The sequence below is a fragment of the Melanerpes formicivorus genome, unplaced genomic scaffold (assembly GCF_026170545.1).
Source record: "Melanerpes formicivorus ecotype bairdi unplaced genomic scaffold, bMelFor1.0.p_v2 SCAF_96, whole genome shotgun sequence".
Taxonomy (NCBI): Eukaryota; Metazoa; Chordata; class Aves; order Piciformes; family Picidae; genus Melanerpes; species Melanerpes formicivorus.
In genome coordinates, this window is record NW_027142448.1 from 396634 (window position 1) to 415395 (window position 18762).

Below are 18762 nucleotides of genomic sequence, written 5' to 3' on the forward strand. Positions count from 1 at the left end.
AAATTATTTAATGATTCTATGTCTGAAACTCAGACTCTGTATTCTGAAACTCAGGCTCTGTATTCTGAAACTCAGGCTCTATGTTCTGAAACTCAGTCAGGTTTACTAAATACTCACCAACAGACTCACAAGTTGTTTGGGCTTTAGATTAGACATTAGGAAGAACTTCTCACCCATTAGGGTTGTGAGGCACTGAAACAGGTATCCCAGAGAATTTGTGGAGACTCCAGGTCTGGGAATATTCAAAGCCAGCTTGAATGGAGCCTTAAGCACCCTGGTGTAGTAGCAGGTGTTCCTGCCCGTGGCAGGGGAGTTGGAACTAGATGACTTTTAAGGTCCCTTCTACCAAATCAATTCTGTGATTCTGTGATGGGGCAATCAGAATGGGGGTGGAGAGAAAGTTTACTCCAGATAAGTAAACTAATGAAGTAACGCTGTCAGATTCCTTTCCCTAGGGATACACTTGTCCTGGCCACTGACAAAAATGCAGACAACTAGCTAAATTAATTGCTGAATGTTACTGTGTGCAGTAAGAAATCCAGAGTACAACCAGGTGATTCCTTCCGTGCCATGCTGAATGTCTTACTCCTGTGCAGGCATGTACCAGCACTGTGCTATGATGACTTCTGTCTTGTGTGATTTATCTAGAGGAGATCTTCACAGGACAAGGAAATACCTCAGCAGTGGCAAATAGTAATGAGCTGGAACATTAAAGAAGCTTTTAGCCCATGACACAATAAGGAGAGGCCGGCTTCAATAGAACATTGAGATGGGCAGGAACCGGTTTGGCTTGCAGTAGCTGTACAATGCTATGTGAAACATGAGAGCTTTCCTAAGCTATTGTTTTAGAGTTCAAGGAGTGTGAGAACCAACAGCAGAGAGGAAGAAGAACATATGCAAATTTTATTCAGATAGCTTTTGTTAGAGTATCATTGAAGTCATGGAGGAGGAGCATAGTCTCAGACCAGTTTAAAAGCCTGGAGACAGGCTGAGCACTTGAGATCAGTTTCTCTCCATTCTTCTTCACGGGCAGAGATGTGGTCAGGAGTTCTTCTGAGTGTTCTGTCCTTGAACTGGATTGCCCCAGTGTCTTCTGAACCGTAAGAGATCATACATTCTGTGATTTCAGGATAATTTGCTTTAATGTGTTTCCTAACAGACTATTTCTCCTCAGACACTGCTATATACAAACTTAAAGAACCATAGAATCCTAGAATCATTGTGGTTGGAAAGGACCTTTAAGATCATTGTGTCCAACCATTATCTAACTCTATGTGGTGCTAAAGCAGTTGCTTAAGACCTAGGTTCTGAAATGTATCTGAAATGGAAGTGAATTTGGAATGATGTTCTCCATCATAAAACTGCTATGAAATCTGATTTGAATGACAGAAACCTAGAACTGGAGCAGATAAAATATGAAGAGTGGGGGTAAAATGGGGAGGAGATTCAAGACTAGACTACCAAGTAATACTAATGATCAGGATTATTAGGCATCACCAGTACAGAGGGAGGATGGTGTATGAGGAGGCCAAATAATGGCTGGAACTGGGGCTGTTTAGTATGGAGAAAAGGCTGAGGGGAGACCTTATTGCTGTCTACAGCAATCCAACTACCTGAAAGGAGGTTGGAACAAGGTATGTGTTGGACTCTTTTCCCTAGTAACAGGTCACAGAAGGAGAGGAAATTGCAAGTTGCACCAGGGGAGGTTTAGGTTGGATATTAGAAGAAACTTCTTCATAGAAAGGATTCTCAAACATAGGAATAGGTTCCCCAGGGAGGTGACTGGATCCACCTCCCTGGAGGGATTTAGAAGATGCAGAGCTGTGGTGCTGAGGGACATGGTTTGGCACCAGACTTTGGTAGAGTTAGATGATGGTTGCCCTCAATGATCTTAGGGGTCTTTTTCAATCAAAATAGTTCTATGATTTTATGACTATTTGGAGCTAAGGCCAAGGCTGAATGGCAGTCCTAGTATTAGTATTAGTGCTAGTATTAGTATCAGTATCAGTATCAGTATTAGTTTTACACCTACTGTGTTGTCCTGGCTTCTACAGGACTGTTAATGTCTATGGCTTTGTACAAACAGAAATACACAAAATTAGAGCTTAAATCCCTTTGTCCAAAGGGATTTACACAAAACACAAAACGCTGGATGAGGGGGTTGAGTCAGTCATCAGCAAGTTTGCAGATGACACCAAGTTAGGAGCAGATGTTGGTCAGTTAGAGGACAGAAGGGCTCTGCAGAGGGACCTCGACCAACTGGACAGATGGGCAGAGGCCAACAGGATGGCATTCAACAAGTCCAAGTGCCAGGGGCTGCACTTTGGCCACAGCAACCCCATGCAGAGCTACAGGCTGGGGTCAGAGTGACTGAGAGCTGCCAAACAGAGAGGGACCTGGGGCTGCTGGTTGACAGCCATCTAAACATGAGCCTGCAGTGTGCCCAGGTGGCCAAGAAGGCCAATGGCATCCTGGCCTGCATCAGGAATAGTGTGGCCAGCAGGAGCAGGGAAGTCATTGTGCCCTGTACTCTGCATTGGTTAGGCCACACCTTGAGTCCTGTGTCCAGTTCTGGGCTCTTCAGTTTAAGAAGGACATTGAGAGACTTGAAGGTGTCCAGAGAAGGGCAACAAGGCTGGGGAGAGGCCTTGAGCACAGCCCTGTGAGGAGAGGCTGAGGGAGCTGGGGTTGCTTAGCCTGGAGAAGAGGAGGCTCAGGGGAGACCTCATTGCCCTCTACAACTACCTGAAAGGTGGTTGTAGCCAGGTGGGGGTTGGTCTCTTCTCCCAGGCAACCAGCACCAGAACAAGGGGACACAGTCTCAAGCTGCGCCAGGGGAGGTTTAGACTCGAGGTGAGGAGAAAGTTCTTCACTGAGCGAGTCATTGGCCATTGGAATGTGCTGCCCAGGGAGGTGGTGGAGTCGCCATCCCTGGAGGTGTTGAAGAGGGGATTGGATGTGGCACTTGGTGCCATGGTGTAGTCATGAGGTCTGTGGTGATAGGTTGGACTCAATGATCTTTGAGGTCTCTTCCAACCTTAGTGATACTGTGATACTGTGATACTGTGATACTGTGATACTGTGAAAGTCAAAGAGCTCAGCTTTCTCATCTGTTTTTAATACTTTTCCTTTTAGTCTTTGATTACTGTGCAGTCTGAATTTGGCAAGTGAAAATAATAATAAAGGCTGTAAGAGCAAGCAAAGCTGCATGACAAAGAGGAAAGATCTGATTGCCAAGAAAAGGTTGTGCAATTCCTATTGAACTGCAAAACCAACTCATCAATTCTGTCATACATTATTTGGAAAGTCTAGTTTGGGCAGCAGAGAACCAGTGACAAGCAACAGAACCTTAGCCAAATACAGCAGAATGCCTCTGTTTTCAGAGGAGGGCTCTGGGGAAGGAAGGCTGTCCTCATTCTGGACAGCAGGATGAAGAAAGAAGTCCAATGGAAGAAAGCAGGAAAGGAAGCAACACAGGGCAAGGCATGGAAGCAGAGAAGAATGTGCAGATTAGGCTGAGCATGCCCAGGAATGTTCTGCAAAATGGAAAAGCAGGATCATTTCTTCTGCATCAGGCTGACTGACTTAGGAGATGTCAGTTCTCACTGGGAGGGGAAGACAACCAGAGAAAACAAAATTAAACAGTTCTTGCAACTGCTAACTGGGTTTGTTTAGCCTGCAGAAAAACAGGCTGAGGAGAGACCTTTGTGCTTTCTACAGCTCCCTAAAAGGTGGTTTGGGCTAGGTGGGGGTTGATCTCTTCCTAGTAACAAGTGATGAACAAGATGGCCTCAAGTAGCACCAAGGGAGATTTAGATTGGATATTAGAATAAACTGTTGTGGAGGCACCCACAAAACAGACAGCAACAGCCAGCTCTAAATGTGGGGTTATTGTAATTGCTTCTTCCAGCACAATAACGTTACAGGTTTGGATGCCAGTTGGGAGTGTACTGCTACACAACCAGTTCAGCTGTCTAGAGACACATGAAACAAAATGTGCTCTCACTCAGAAAGGGAAGATCTCCCACTCACAGTACCCAAAATATCTCACCAAGGGGGAGAGGGAGGAGAGGGAGAAGTGGTGAGGTGGGTGAGGTCTCCTTAGATGATGTCCCAGTCTGAGGGGAGAGGATGTACTGCCAGACCACTTGCTGTGTGGAGACCTGCTCAAAATGTCCCCATAGCTGGACTCCATTTTACCCTCCCAAGGGTGCATTGTGGTCAATTTCCTAATCTGATGGAGGGCTGAGTCCTCCAAACAAACACAAGAGCAGGATTAGAACTTCTGGGCCTGTACATTAACATGTCTTCAAACCTCAAACTTCTTTATCAGCTCCTAGCAAGCCTCAGCCCTTTGTCCAGTGGCTGCCAGGCTTTCTTGTTTGTCAAGGTGGCTGTACTGCAGAAAGGGTTCTCAGAGACTGGAACAGACTACCAAGGGAGGTCACAGGATCACAGGGTCACAGGATGTTAGGGATTGGAAGAGACCTCTGGAGATCTTTGAGTCCAACCTCCCTGCCAGAGCAGGACCATATAATCTAGCATAGGTCGCAGAGGAACACATCCAGATGGGTCTTAAAAGTCTCCAGAGGAGACAACTGCACAAACTCTCTGGGGAGCTTGTTCCAGTGACCCTTACAGTAAAGAAGTTTTTCCTCATATTGAGGTGGAACTTCCTGTGTTATAGTTTACATCCATTGCCTCTTGTCCTATCAGAGGGTGCAAATAAGAAGAGGCTGTCCCTTCCTTCTTGACATCCAGCCCTCATATATTTCATGTATTAGATCCCCTCTCAGTCCTCTCCAGATTAAACAGCCCCAGGTCTCTCAGCCTTTCCTCATAGGGCACATGTTCCAGACCCTTAATCATCCTTGTAGCATTCTGTTGGACTTTCTCAAGCAGATCTCTGTCCCTCTTGAAATGGGGAGCCTAGAAGTGGATACAACATGCTAGGTGAGGTCTCACCAGGACAGAGTAGAGAAGGGAGAGGACCTCCCTTGATCTGCTGGACACACTGCTCTTAATGCACCCCAGGATACCATTTGCCTTCTTGGTAACAAGGGCACATTGCTGTCCTGTGGAGAACTTGCTGTCCACCAGGACTCCCAGGTCCTTCTCCACAGGGCTGCTCTCTAGCCTGTACTGGTGCAGTTTATTATTCTTTCCCAGATGCAGGACTCTGCATTCATCCTTGTTGGACCTCGTTAGGTTTCTCTCTGCCCGGCTCTCAGTCTGTCCAGATCTTGCTGAATGGCTGCACAGCCTTCAGCTGTCTCAGCCAAGCCTCCCAGTTTGGTTAAGAAGGACACTGAGACACTTGAAGGTGTCCAGAGAAGGGCAACAAGGCTGGGGAGAGGCCTTGAGCACAGCCCTGTGAGGAGAGGCTGAGGGAGCTGGGGTTGCTTAGCCTGGAGAAGAGGAGACTCAGGAGTGACCTCATTACTCTCTACAACTACATGAAGGGTGGTTGTAGCCAGGAAGGGGTTGAACTCTTCTCTCTAGCAATCATCACCAGAACAAGAGGACACAGTCTCAAGCTGTGCCAGGGGAGGTTTAGGCTGGAGGTGAGGAGAAAATTCTTCATGGAGAGAGTCATTCGTCATTGGAATGTGCTGCCCAGGGAGGTGGTGGAGTCCCCATCCCTGGAGGTGTTCAAGAGGGGATTGGATGTGACACTTTGTGCCATGGTCTAGTCATGAGGTCTGTGGTGACAGGTTGGACTCAATGATCTTTGAGGTCTCTTCCAACCTTGGTGATACTGCAATACTGTGATACTGTATCATCAGCAAACTTGCTGAGCAGACATGCTGTCCCATCATCAATGTCACTGGTAGAGATGTTGAGTAGAACCAGACCCAGCAATGACCCCTGGGGGACTCCACTAGTTACAGGTGGTTGAATCCTCATCCTTGGACATGTTTGAAAGACACAGAGATGTGGTGCTGAGGGACATGGTTTAGCACCAGACTTGGTAGAGTTAGAGAATGGCTGGGCTTGGTGATCTTCAGGGTCTATTCCAATCAAAACAATACCATAATGCTATGATTCTACAACTAATCTCAAAATGAAGCTAAATGTCACTCCTTCTTATGAGAGGTTCCAGAGGTTCAAGTATACAGACAGGTGATGGGAGGATAAATGTAGCTATGCTTCATCAGTGCTTAGACACCTTAGTAATTGGAGCTCTGTACATACCTGGGATGGGAAGATACAGTATCATGCCATTTAACAGACTCAATAGAATGATACCAGTCTTAAGGGCATTTATTGCTCTCCACAACTGCCCAAAGGGAGGTTTTAGTGAAGAAGGTATTGGTCTGTTCTCCCAGCTAGCAACAGGATGAAAGGAAATAGCCTCCAGTTGTGCCAGAGGAGGCTGAGATTGCATATTAGCAACTATTTCTTTACTGAAGGAGTGGTCTGGCATTCAAACAGGCTGCCCAGGGAAGTGCCCCTGGATGTGTTCAAAACAAATGTGGTCATGGCAGTTCAGGATATGGTTTGGTGGGCATGGTGGTGTAAGTTAAAGGTTGGACTTGATGATTTTAGAGGTCTTTTCTAACCTTAATGACTCTGTGATTCTTTCAGCTGAGACGGATTGTGTTTGCTTATCACATTAGTCACAATTAATTGAAGCATATAGAAATTCTTCCACTGGTTTGACTAAGTGCTGAACCATGTCTCCCTTCACACATGGCATTTCTGTGATGTTTTCCTCTACTGTTTGCTCTGACTTTCCTCCATGACTGAGCAGTCTGCTCTGGTCTTGCATTCTCACAGTCAGTACGTGCTGCTGGTCCCAACAACAGTGCGGAATGACTCCCCGCAGACTGCTTGCGTGCAGTTCCACAACCTCAGCGAGCCTCTGTCCCTGAGCACCACCCTGGAGTATGGCAGTATCCAGAGGACTCTGTTTGAGGAATCCGTGACAAAGAGTGATTTCTTCAAGTGCTATGAGTTCAAGGTATTTACTATTTTGAAACTAACAAAGAGGGTGTAGAAGCTGGAAATACTTCTGAGGGCAACTCTCCTTGTCAAGAAGACAAAGAATAGGATAGGATAGAATAGAATAGGATAGAATGGAATGGAATGGAATGGAATGGAATGGAATAGGATAGAATAGAATCTATACACACAGATGTATATATAGTTAGTTATATATCTGGATAGGATAGGATAGGATAGGATAGGATAGGATAGGATAGGATAGGATAGAGTGGAATGGAATGGAATAGAATAGAATAGAATAGAATGGAATGGAATGGAATGGAATGGAATGGAATGGAATAGAATCTATATACACAGATGTATATATAGTTAGTTATATATCTAGATAGGATAGGATAGGATAGGATAGGATAGGATAGAATAGAATAGAATAGAATGGAATAGAGTGGAATGGAATGGAATGGAATGGAATAGAATAGAATAGAATAGAATAGAATAGAATAGAATAGAATAGAATAGAACAGCATCTATATACACAGATGTTTATATAGTTATTTATATATCAATAGAATAGCATAGAATAGAATAGAATAGAATAGAACAGAATAGAATAGACCAGGTTGGAAGAGACCTCCAAGATGATTGCAGGCAGGGGATAGGACAGAAAAAGATAAATTGCTGGAAAGGCTGAAAATATAGACCGGGAAAAGAGAGACATATGGATTCTGGAGAAAGACTTTCCATCTCCGTTCACAGAGTGAACAGCAAAAAGGTTTTGATTGCCATCACATATGCATGTGCCTTATGGAACTGTCATAACTGTCAAGCTGGAGAACCCTACCAGGCCATGTTCGTTCCCTTTCCTGTTACTCTACAAGAGTTGGGCTGATATGACAAACAAGATTTGGTCTTCCAGATTGCTGCAGGGAGAAACACTTCAGAAATCAGCTATTCAGCTGGGGCAATCTTGCATATAGGCTACATGAGAGGAGGAAGTGCATAGGACAAGGCATAGCTCAGACTCAGAATCTGATGACAGATTCTGGGACTGGCAGAGCAGAAATTCTCAAAGGTTATTTCACTGTCAAGGTCTTCTCATGACTTTGCACAAGTTAGTTATGATTCACATGGCAGTCAATATCATACTCAAGAACCCAGGGCACCAGGGTAGCTCAACATATCTCATTTACTGCTTTTCCTCTGGTGTTTTGTTTCTTTCCAGGTTCCTCCTGCTACTTCTGACCCACTGGCATTTATTTCATTCTCTGCCAAAGGCAACACAGTCGACTTATCTGAGAGAAGATCAGTGGCCATTCAAAATGTGGATAATACTGTCTTCATCCAGATGGATAAACCCATCTACAAGCCAGGGCAAACAGGTGGCTGAGGAGTTTTGAGTTAGTGAACTGGGAAATGGAGTGCAAGGGTGGGTCTAGAATGACAAGGACTTCTTGTGGAATAAAAGATCTCAGACTAGGACAGCCATGAGCAATCCTTCAGATAGTTTGCAATTGTCATCTGAGGTTTGACTCATCAAAAGCCAGTGAAAAATAGAACCACTTCACAAAGCTGTAATCAATGGGTAGAGTTGAGGTGCTTTTGCTGAGTAATTGCATTAGACTTCTACTAGATTTACTGAGATGGGTCACATAAAAGTGTCCTTACAAATGCAGAAAGCAATAGGATAAGCCTGGAATTAAGTAAGCATGCTATGTCCTGCCAACAATGCTCTCTACTTAGCTGCTAATCTGGTTCCATCACAATGTTTGAGTGACAGTGCTAGCTGTAATATACTTAGCTCTTTCTTTAGTATAATTATAGTTCAGTGCTGCACAGATCTTACACTTAGCATTTCCAAGACAAGTTTTTCCTTGTCTTTGGTTTTTTTTTCATCTCATTGGCTTATATAAATAGGAGTGGGGGGTTTTGGAAGTGTTCCAAAGAAAGTTTCCTCAAAGCCCTTCTAGAAGAACTGAAGGCTACACAGAGTATTGGTATTTGCTAGAGATTTTACTTTCACTTCAGTGGGTCAGGCCTGAAGATATTTCAGCTACTGAGTTTAGTTTGGTCTTCTTTTTGATTGGCTAAAATAATAAAACACTTTCTAGTTCTCTGGGGACACTTTAGTACTCCTGAAATACTTGGGCAGACTTTGTTTCAGTTGTGTGTTGGAAGTGCCTTACCAATGATGAAGTAAATTAACCTCCTTCTCGTTCTGTGTCTTTTTCAGTGAGGTTTCGTGTGGTTGCTTTAGACACTCAGTTCAGACCTGTTGAAGAGACAGTAAGTATGAGGGATAATGAAGATTTTTCAGGCACTCACTTGAGGTACCAGTTCCCTGAGGCTTTCACTTAGAAATTTAACTAAAAGGGCCTGGGCTAGGCCTCCTGATCTTTTTGGAGAACTGCTGTAACTCTTGAGCTTCACACTCTCATCTTTCCCCTTCCTTTATAGAGGGGAAAGAGTCTGAAACCATTCCTGGAAATCACAGTACTCCAGTTTTGTACTAACTTTACCTGCTTCAGCTGTGTAGAATGAGATTGGATGTTTTTGTAGACAAGATAAATTCACAAGCAGATTATCCTCTATAAATTCTCTGTTTAATTACAGGCATGAGTTTCAAATTGTTTCCTTGTCCCAGTCATCTGTATCTAGGAAGGTGTTCACAGCCTTCTTTATGTTCTACTATACCTCAAGCTCCACAGTTAATGTCTTGATAATCATAGAATCATTTAGGATGGAAAAGACCTTTAAGATCATTGAGTCCAAACGTTAACACAGCACATTTTGATCTCTTTTTTCCTTTCTCTTTTTCCCTTCCTCCAGTATCTCCGAATCATCATCGAGGTAAGAGATGGTTCATGCCATTAAAGCACAGGTTGTGTTGGAAAGACTACACTTCAGCATTCCCTACATAGTGTCAATAGCTGAGGGGAGATTCATCCAAAGCACACTGTCTAAAGCCAATGGACTTTGAGGTGGAACAGTGGCAGCACCCATTATAAAATACTGGGGGAGGAACAATCAGCAGAACTGGAGGTGTTAGTCAGCAATGGCTTGAGGTTGTTGGTTGTATCTTTTGTTAGGATTCAAACAAGAGTGTCCAGTGTGATCTTTGGTAGGGCTACAGTACCTGAGTTGGTGAAATAGCCTCATTCTTACACAGGCATAAGGACAGTAACTGTCCAAAATGTCTTGCTCTGCTGACAATGAACCAGTCTTCTGTCACGGTTCACATCACTAGATGTGATGCCTCTAAAGGAAGCCAGTGGAATATCCCTGTTTTACAGAAGTTGTGTCAGAAAGACTTCTGCTAGAAGAGCTACAGAGAAGCAACCTGACTTCCAATCAGGTAGTATTTCTGAACAACCTGAGATCGTCTGGCAGTGTAGTTAACTTCTATTAAACATAAACCTAGGCTTGTTTAATCCACAAGGGAAGCCAGAGCAGAGGTCATCAGCCCAAACTCACATTCAGCCTGGGATGCTCTTAGCCAGTATGTCAGGATGCAAAGTTTGAAAGAAGCCAGGAAGGCAAGAAACAGATTGATAAAAGTTTTGATGCACCTCTTTCTTCCATTCTCCAGGATCCAGAGCAAAACAAGATCTTCCAGTGGCTGGAGGTAGCATCTAAGCATGGAATTGTCCAGCTCTCCTTTTCACTGATTCCAGAACCTATTCTTGGGTCCTACCACATCACTGTGGAACAGAAGTCAGGTGAAAAACACTACCAGTACTTCAGGGTGGAAGAATATGGTAAGCAAAGCTGTGGACTGCTCTGCCCCAGTAATGAGGCTGGCTCTGCCTAAGTCAGATTAGGAGGTGCTAGTGCAGAGTTTCCTGCTTACTCTCCAGAGCTCTTTCATACCTTCCAGCTTCTACTGTACAGGTGTGTGAGAAAAACCCCTTTCCCAGCCATATTGGTGTTATTGCTGGTGATGTGGGACAAAAGATGAGCTGGAAAGAGTGACAATGACCTGTTTGATGTTATTATTTCTATAATCTATAGTGCCTTTCTTCAATGGCCCTGGATTCCATAGTTCTCTGTCGGAAAGCATGCACAGACTCCCTTGTTGGTGAGGCAGAATGTTTTATTGGTACAGAGCAAGCAGATTACATAGGAAAAATCGAGCAGGCTAAGCAATTCCCTGACATTCTTGCACCACTGCTGCTAATTGAGTTTTCTCCTTTGATATGCAGCTGTCCATTGTTATTTTCATCCCATATCAGGTCGATCTTCTCCAGCATGGAGGCAAGTGTCCTCCTGTATCACACTTCAGGTTGTTTACCATGGTCAGCTCTTCTTTATCATCAAGCCATCCTTCCAGTATCAGTGGCCTGTTCTTCCTTGTCCTAAAACCTTCCACAGATACTTTCTGCTTTCCTACAGTTCTCTAGCACTTATCTGGTTTGAGATCTCAGCATTGCTCCCACCTGCTCTCCAGGTGCAGCCAATTAAAGTGATTTATTTTATTATCAAGTGATATAAAGTTCTTAGCATGGCTGTTACCATTATTGGTATGATTATTACTGAAATTGCAAGAAGTTATTCATCTTACCACTAAAGGTTATTTTTCTCCAATGATATCCTACAGCCAACCCTTAGGTAGAGTTTTCATTGAACCACTTCCTCTCCCTTCTGGGTGATAATGACTTTGCCAAATGTACTTTTGCTATTGTCCACACACACACCTGCCTATGGCATGCAGCTGTTGATTGGTCATGTCCACTTTGCATTCCCAGTGCTGCCCAAATTTGAAGTGACAACCAGCGTGCCAAGGAGGATCTCTTTCTTTGATGAAGAAATCAGGCTGAATGTTTGTGCTTCGTAAGTATCAGAGTTGACACCACCACATTTGTGCCCAGGAAACACAGGATAGGGAGTGGTGTGTCATGCTGGGAAGCAGGGACCCCACTGCTGATTCATAGAATGGGTTAGAGGAATTCCTTTAGCTAGAATACAGAATAGAATACAGAGTTGAACAGGTTGGAAAAGACCTTCAGGATCATCAAGTCCAACCTATCACCCAACACCATCTGATCAACTAAACCATGGCACCAAGTGCCTCATCCAGGCTCTTCCTAGAAACCTCCAGGGATGGTGACTCCACCACCTCTCTGGGCAGCACATCCCAATGGCCAATCTCTCTTTCTGGGAAGAATTTCTTCCTAACATCCAGCCTAAACCTCCCCTGGCACAGCTTGAGACTGTGTCCTCTTGTTCTGGTGCTGGTTGCCTGGGAGAAGAGATCAACCCCCACCTGGCTACAACCTCCCTTCAGGGAGTTGTAGAGAGCAAGAAGGTCTCCCCTGAGTCTCCTCTTCTCCAGGCTAAGCAACCCCAGCTCCCTCAGCCTCTCCTCACAGGGCTGTACTTCAGACCCCTCCCCACCTTTGTTGCCCTTCTCTGGACACGTTCAAGAGTCTCAATGACCTTAAATTTAGGAGCCCAGGACTGGACACAGGACTCAAGGTGTGGCCTAATCAGTGCAGTGTACAGGGGCAGAATGACCTCCCTGCTCCTGCTGGCCACACAGGATGCCATTGGCCTTCTTGGCCAGCTGGGCACACTGCAGGGTCATGTTCAGCCTACCGTCAATCAGTACCCCCAGGTCCCTCTCTGCCTGGCTGCTCTCAGCCACTCTGACCCCAGCCTGTAGCACTGCCTGGGGTTGTTGTGGCCAATGTGTAGAACCTGGCACTTGGATGTGTTCAATCTCCTGCCCTTGGACTCTGCCCATCTGTCCAGCCTGTCAAGGTGCCTCTGTAGAGGCCTTCTACCCTCTAATAGATCAACTCCTGCCCCCAACTTGGTGTCATCTGCAAATTTACTGATGATGGACTCAATGCCCTCATCCAGATCATCAATAAAGATATTGAACAGGATGGGGCCCAGCTCTGATCCCTGGGGGACACCGGTAGTGCCTGGCTGCCAGCTGGATGTGGCACCATTCATGTGTTATGAGCTAAAGTGGTGAGCTGAGATCTTTCTGCAGTCCATCCTGCTTTGCTTAAGTCACTAATGAGAAATAGCAAGCACCTGGGAATGATATCCCAGCGGAGTCCAGCACTACTTTCCAGCTTCAGACCTTGAAGCACAACTGCTTCGCAACACAAAGTGCCAGAAACAGCCCAAAAGTAGCTGAAGGGAATTCTGCTATGGAAGGGAATTATGCTATCTGATCCTAATTCCAATTGCTCTTCTCTCTGTGCTCTTGGTACTCAGAAGGGTTTAGGGTCTTTGCAGGTTTGATGCTAAGTCCATGTGATTGGATTCTTGTGTCTCTTCCCCTCCTAGGTACACTTACGGCCAACCGGTGCAAGGCAGTGCCCGAATCAATGTGTGTCAGCAGCGCTTCTATAGTCCACGATGTGAGCAGAACCAGAAAGACAACTGTGAAGCTGTCACTGGACTGGTATGATATGGGGCAAGGCCTTTCTTCCCAGTCAGCCTTACTACCCAACATGTAGCAGAGTTCTTTTCCTTGGGAACACCAGATCTACAATCCTGGAGGTGTGCTTTTTCTTCACTGTCTTCCAGGCAGTGATGAAAGACCACAAAAGTAATTTTCATTAATGACCTCATGAGGAAACTTTAATTTTTATCTCAGAAAGAGTCAGGAAGAGAGAGGGAAGCTTTTGAAACTACACATTTGCAATCATTCCTAAAACACTGAAGCTGCATTCTTACCAGATCTAATGAGCAGACCTCTACTTACAGTCTTTGAGGACACTTGGTGTTAAACTAATGGTTAATTTCTTCACTAGATGAGATTCAAAGTGCTTTGGTCATAGAGACCAGGCATCATGCAAGATGGATTTAAGAAGGAGTGATATAGAGATAGTGATATAGAGGACTAGCGGGGAGTGAGGGGAGAGGTGCAAGGGTAAATGGTATTGAAACAAAGAGCTAGGAAGGGAGCCACAGAGTGAGAACTGTAAGGTAGGAAGGGAGAGAATATAAAGGAAGAACAAAAAATGTGTGAGCAAAGGCAATGAAGCTCTACAGACACCCCTAATACAGCTTCAGGAGCAGTTTCCTACACCTTGAGAAAAATGAGTTTTCCCCTTTGTGCTCCCTTTTCAGCTGGGGAAGGATGGCTGCCTCAACACTGTCGTCTTCATCAAGTCTCTCCAGCTTTATCGCAGCTATGCTATGATGTACACCAGCCTCAACGTAGAAAGCATTGTCACTGAAAAGGGAACAGGTAACACCAAGTGGAGGTTGGGAGTAGCTGATTAGAGCTAACAGGTGGCTAGCAGGAGCAGGGAAGTCATTGTGCCCTGCACTCTGCATTGGTTAGGCCACACCTTGAGTCCTGTGTCCAGTTCTGGGTCCCTCAGTTTAGGAAAGACATTGAGAGACTTGAAGGTGTCCAGAGAAGGGCAACAAGGCTGGGGAGAGGCCTTGAGCACAGCCCTGTGAGGAGAGGCTGAGGGAGCTGGGGTTGCTTAGCCTGGAGAAGAGGAGGCTCAGGGGAGACCTCATTGCCCTCTATAACTACCTGAGAGGTGGTTGTAGCCAGGTGGGGGTTGGTCTCTTCTCCCAGGCAAGCAGCACCAGAACAAGAGGACACAGTCTCAAGCTGTGCCAGGGGAAGTTTAGGCTGGAAGTGAGGAGAAAGTTCTTCCCAGAGAGAGTCATTCATCATTGGAATGTGCTGCCCAGGGAGGTGGTGGAGTCCCCATCCCTGGAGGTGTTGAAGAGGGGATTGGATGTGGCACTTGGTGCCATGGTCTAGTCCTGAGGTCTGTGGTGACAGGTTGGACTCAATGATCCTCGAGGTCTCTTCCAACCTTAGTGATACTGTGACACTGTGATACTGTGATACTTACTGAGAGTAACCTGCTGGATTGTGACCTGTGCAGTCAACACCAGCAATTACTACTTTCTTTGGGTAGCTCTCTCCAGAGTGATTACTCCATATAGCTTTTCCAAAGAATCACAGTCACAGACTGAAAGGGGTTGGAATGGGCCTCCAGAGATCATCTAGTCCAACTCCCCTGCTAATGCAAATATTCCTGGATCAGACTGCATAAGATTGTGTCCAGTTTTGAGTTTTCAAAGTCTTCACAGAAAGAGACTCCACAACCTCTGTGGGCAGCCAGATCCAGGGCTCTCTCACCCCCAAAGTAAAAATGTTTCTAAACACATTCAAGTGAAACGTGCTGTGTTCTGGTTTGTACCCATTGTTCCTTGTCCTACCACTAGGCAACAATGAAGAGGGCTCACACTCATCCTTTGGACTTCCATTTTTTAGACACTGATTGGCCTTGAGAAGATCTCCTCAGTCTGCTCTTCTCCAGGCTAAAGAACCTCAGGTCTCTCAGCCTCCTCTTGTCAGACAGAGATGCTGTAGTCCCTTCTTCAGCTTTGTGGCCTTCCATTGGAGTCTCTCCAGTAGTTCCCTGTCTTTCTTAAACTGGAGAGTCCAGAACTGGACACAATACTCCAAATGAGGCCTCAGCAGGGCAGAGTAGAGGGGGAGGAGAACCCCCCTTGACCTGCTGGCCATACCCTTCTGCACTCCAGAATAGTGTTGGCCTTCTTGGCCACAAGGGCATGTTGCTGGCTCATAGTGAACTTGTCCATTAGCACTCCCAGTTCCTTCTCCACACAGCTGCTCTCCATCAGGTCAACCCCTAACCTGTACTGGTGCAGGGGATTATTTCTCCCTAGGTGCAGGACTCTGCACTTGCCTTTGTTGAACCTCATTAAGTTCATAGCTGTACAGCTCTTCAGCCTGTGCAGATCTTGCTGAGCTGAAGCAGAGTTTTTCTGCCTGTGTCTGATCTCTGGTTCCTCCCTGTATGCTGGGTGTGTCTCACAGGTATCCAGATGAAAGGCTCTGACTATGTTGCAGTCAGCCAAGAAAATGACAGAGTAATGTTCAAGAATATGGATGTCTATTACAAGAGGGGAATTCCTTACTCTGGTGAGGTGAGTGTCTGGGAGAATACATAGAGTTCAAAACACCCTGAGGTCCAGAATGATGATCTCTATGTTGCTCCATTTGTGTCTGTCCCCTGACTCTGTGCTGGCACTTCCCATGGCACTCCTGCAAACAGTGTCTGTTGCACAGTTCTCTCATTCCATTAGAGTCTCCTAGAGATAATAAGAAAATTATACCATACCTGGAGTGTCAGGGCCTCTCTGCTGACATGGCTGGAGAATGCCTAGAAGGTGGGTGACTGGAAGGTTGTATTAGAAGAGTCTGCAAGAAACTACTTCAGGAGCAGCTGTGCCTAAACTGAAGGTAGAATTCACCCTGCACTGCATGACACAGTTCCAGGGCTGTTTACTGAAAACAGTCTAGCTTTCATGTTGGAGCATGTTCCAGCTTCTTAGCAACCTGCACAGGCAGGATAAACCCAGGCACGGAAAGGAGGATGAGCCGTGTGCCAACGCATATCATCCTGAGAGGCACTGGGAGCAGATGCCTAGCAGCTGGGAGCTGCTACTGAGCTCCACAGGTTATGTATGGCTGTGAAGCCATATGATTAATTTAGGTTTGTTAATGGATGCTTTCCAAAGAGTATGTGCTCTGGGGCTCCTCTGTTTCTACTCACTTGGGAATGGAGGGCACGAGGGGCGAGTTCAAATCATCATCTCTCACTCAGTAGTCTGTCACTTAGGTGCTGAGTGGATGGTCACTGAAACAAAACAGAGGATGTCATTAAGAGACACTTTTGTGCAAGAACATGTATATAAACAATTCCTTCTCCCTCTGTGACATGTAGGTTGTGCTTGCACTGATGAGAATTGCCTGTCTTTGCTTGCCACAGAACTCCTGCTCCTTTCAACTACTGAGGAGCATTTGCCTCTCAAACACATTTCACTCTTGACTTCTACTCCCTGCAGTTCTCCTCAGTGCTGAAGTGAGCAGTCTCTGGTGAGCAGAGCGTTTCCCATGCTTTTTGGTTGGTTGGTTGGTTGGTTGTTTTTTTCTGAATCCCTTGGATGTTCTTTGTGTTCAGATCACTGTGACAAATTCAGATGACAAACCTGTTGCTGGTAGGACTGTCGTGCTAGAGCTGGATGAAAAGTACCTTGCCAGCTATACCACTGACGAGAATGGCACTGCTGCTTTTTCCATCGACACTTCCAACTTCTTTGATCCCAGTTTTAAGTTGAGAGTAAGTAAATACAGACTTCAGCCTCATTCCTGAAAAATGACTTCATTGGAGGGAGGGGTTAGAAGCAATTGGTAGGTGCCAGCAGGGTTGTTTCAAGTGAGGAAAGTATCATAGAATTAATAAGGTGGGAAATGGCCTCAAACATCATCAAGTCCAACCTACAACCCAACACCTCATTACTACTAAACCACGGCACCAAGTGCCACATCCAATCCCTTTTTGAACACCTCTAGGGATGGGGACTCCACCACCTCCCTGGGCAGCACATTCCAACAGCTAACAACTCTCTCTGAGAAGAACTTTCTCCTCACCTAGAGCCTAAACCTCCCCTGGCACAGCTTGAGACTGTGTCCTCTTGTTCTGGTGCTGGTGGCCTGGGAGAGGAGACCAAGCCCCTCCTGGCTACAACCTCCCTTCAGGTAGTTGTAGAGAGCAATATGTTCTCCCCTGAGCCTCCTGTTCTCCAGGCTAAGCAGCCCCAGCTCCCTCAGCCTCTCCTCACAGGGCTGTGCTCAAGGCCTCTCCCCAGCCTCGTTGTCCTTCTCAGGAGACATTCAAGTGTCTCAATGTCCTTCTTAAATTGAGGAGCCCAGAAGTGGACACAGGACACAAGGTGTGGCCTAACCAGTGCTGAGGACAGGGCAGAATGAATTCCCTGCTCCTGCTGGCCACACTGTTCCTGATGTAGGCCAGGATGCCATTGGCCTTCTTGGCCACCTGGGCACACTGCTGGCTCATGTTCAGCCTACTATCAATCAGTACCCCCAGGTCCCTTTCTTCCTGGCTGCTCTCCAGCCACTGTGACCCCAGCCTGTAGCACTGCATGGGGTTGTTGTGGCCAAAGTGCAACTGGCCTCCAGCCAGTTCCTACCCAGCTCAGAGTGCTGCTGTCCAAGCCAGGGGCTGACAGCTTGGCCAGGAGTTTGCTGTGGGAGACAGTGTCAAAGGCCTTGCTGAAGTCCAGGCAGACTACATCCACAGCCTGCCCCACATCCCCCAGGCAGTCACCTGGGCATAGAAGGAGATCAGGTTAGTGAGGCAAGAAGTAGGCAGTGAATCCACCAACACCTGCAACCGGTGTGAAACTAGTATGAGAAAACATTGGTGCCTGAGGCATGGCACACAATTGTTTGTTCTGGAGAAGAGGAGGTTGAGGTGGCAGCTTCTTGTTCTCTACAACTGCCTGAGAGGAGATTGTAGAGTGAGGTGGATGTTCATCTCTTTTCTCAAGTGACTACTCATAGGAAACGAGGAAATGGCTTGAATCATAGAATCAATAAGGTTGGATAATTCCTCAGAGATCATCAAGTCCAACCTGTCACCCAACACCTCATGACTAACTAAACCATGTCAAGTGCCACGTCCAATCCCCTCTTGAACACCTCCAGGGACTGTGGCTCTACCACCTGCCCAGGCAGCAGTTGCCCCAGAGGAGGTTTAGACTGGATATTAGGAGAAAGAAAAAAATCACTGAAGAGTGGTCAAGCATTGAAACAGGCTGCCCAGGGAAGTGGTGGAGTCACCATCCCTGGAGATGTTAAAATAATGTGTAGGCATGGCACTTTGGGGCAGAAGATCCCTTGCTCTGCACAGGCAAAGCACAAAGTTTTCACGCCAGCTCTTGCTCTTAGCTTAAAGAGCCCCACAAAATCATCCTCCCAACAGGAGTATTTTAGAG

At 46.0% G+C, this 18762-nt stretch overlaps 1 protein-coding gene across 1 annotated transcript in view; it reads left to right on the forward strand.

The window, feature by feature from the left end:
• Nucleotides 1-993: 993 nt before the first annotated feature.
• LOC137455352 (ovostatin-like) overlaps nucleotides 994-18762 on the forward strand; it is a 56110-nt gene continuing 38341 nt past the window's right edge. Inside the window, exons 1-11 of the mRNA XM_068166079.1 lie at nucleotides 994-1100; nucleotides 6781-6964; nucleotides 8171-8327; nucleotides 9179-9231; nucleotides 9775-9795; nucleotides 10535-10703; nucleotides 11691-11775; nucleotides 13246-13363; nucleotides 14035-14155; nucleotides 15779-15888; nucleotides 16926-17084. Of these exons, the coding sequence (XP_068022180.1) occupies nucleotides 1036-1100; nucleotides 6781-6964; nucleotides 8171-8327; nucleotides 9179-9231; nucleotides 9775-9795; nucleotides 10535-10703; nucleotides 11691-11775; nucleotides 13246-13363; nucleotides 14035-14155; nucleotides 15779-15888; nucleotides 16926-17084 (1242 nt within the window). The 5' untranslated portion in view covers nucleotides 994-1035. The remainder of the gene's footprint in view (nucleotides 1101-6780; nucleotides 6965-8170; nucleotides 8328-9178; nucleotides 9232-9774; nucleotides 9796-10534; nucleotides 10704-11690; nucleotides 11776-13245; nucleotides 13364-14034; nucleotides 14156-15778; nucleotides 15889-16925; nucleotides 17085-18762) is intronic.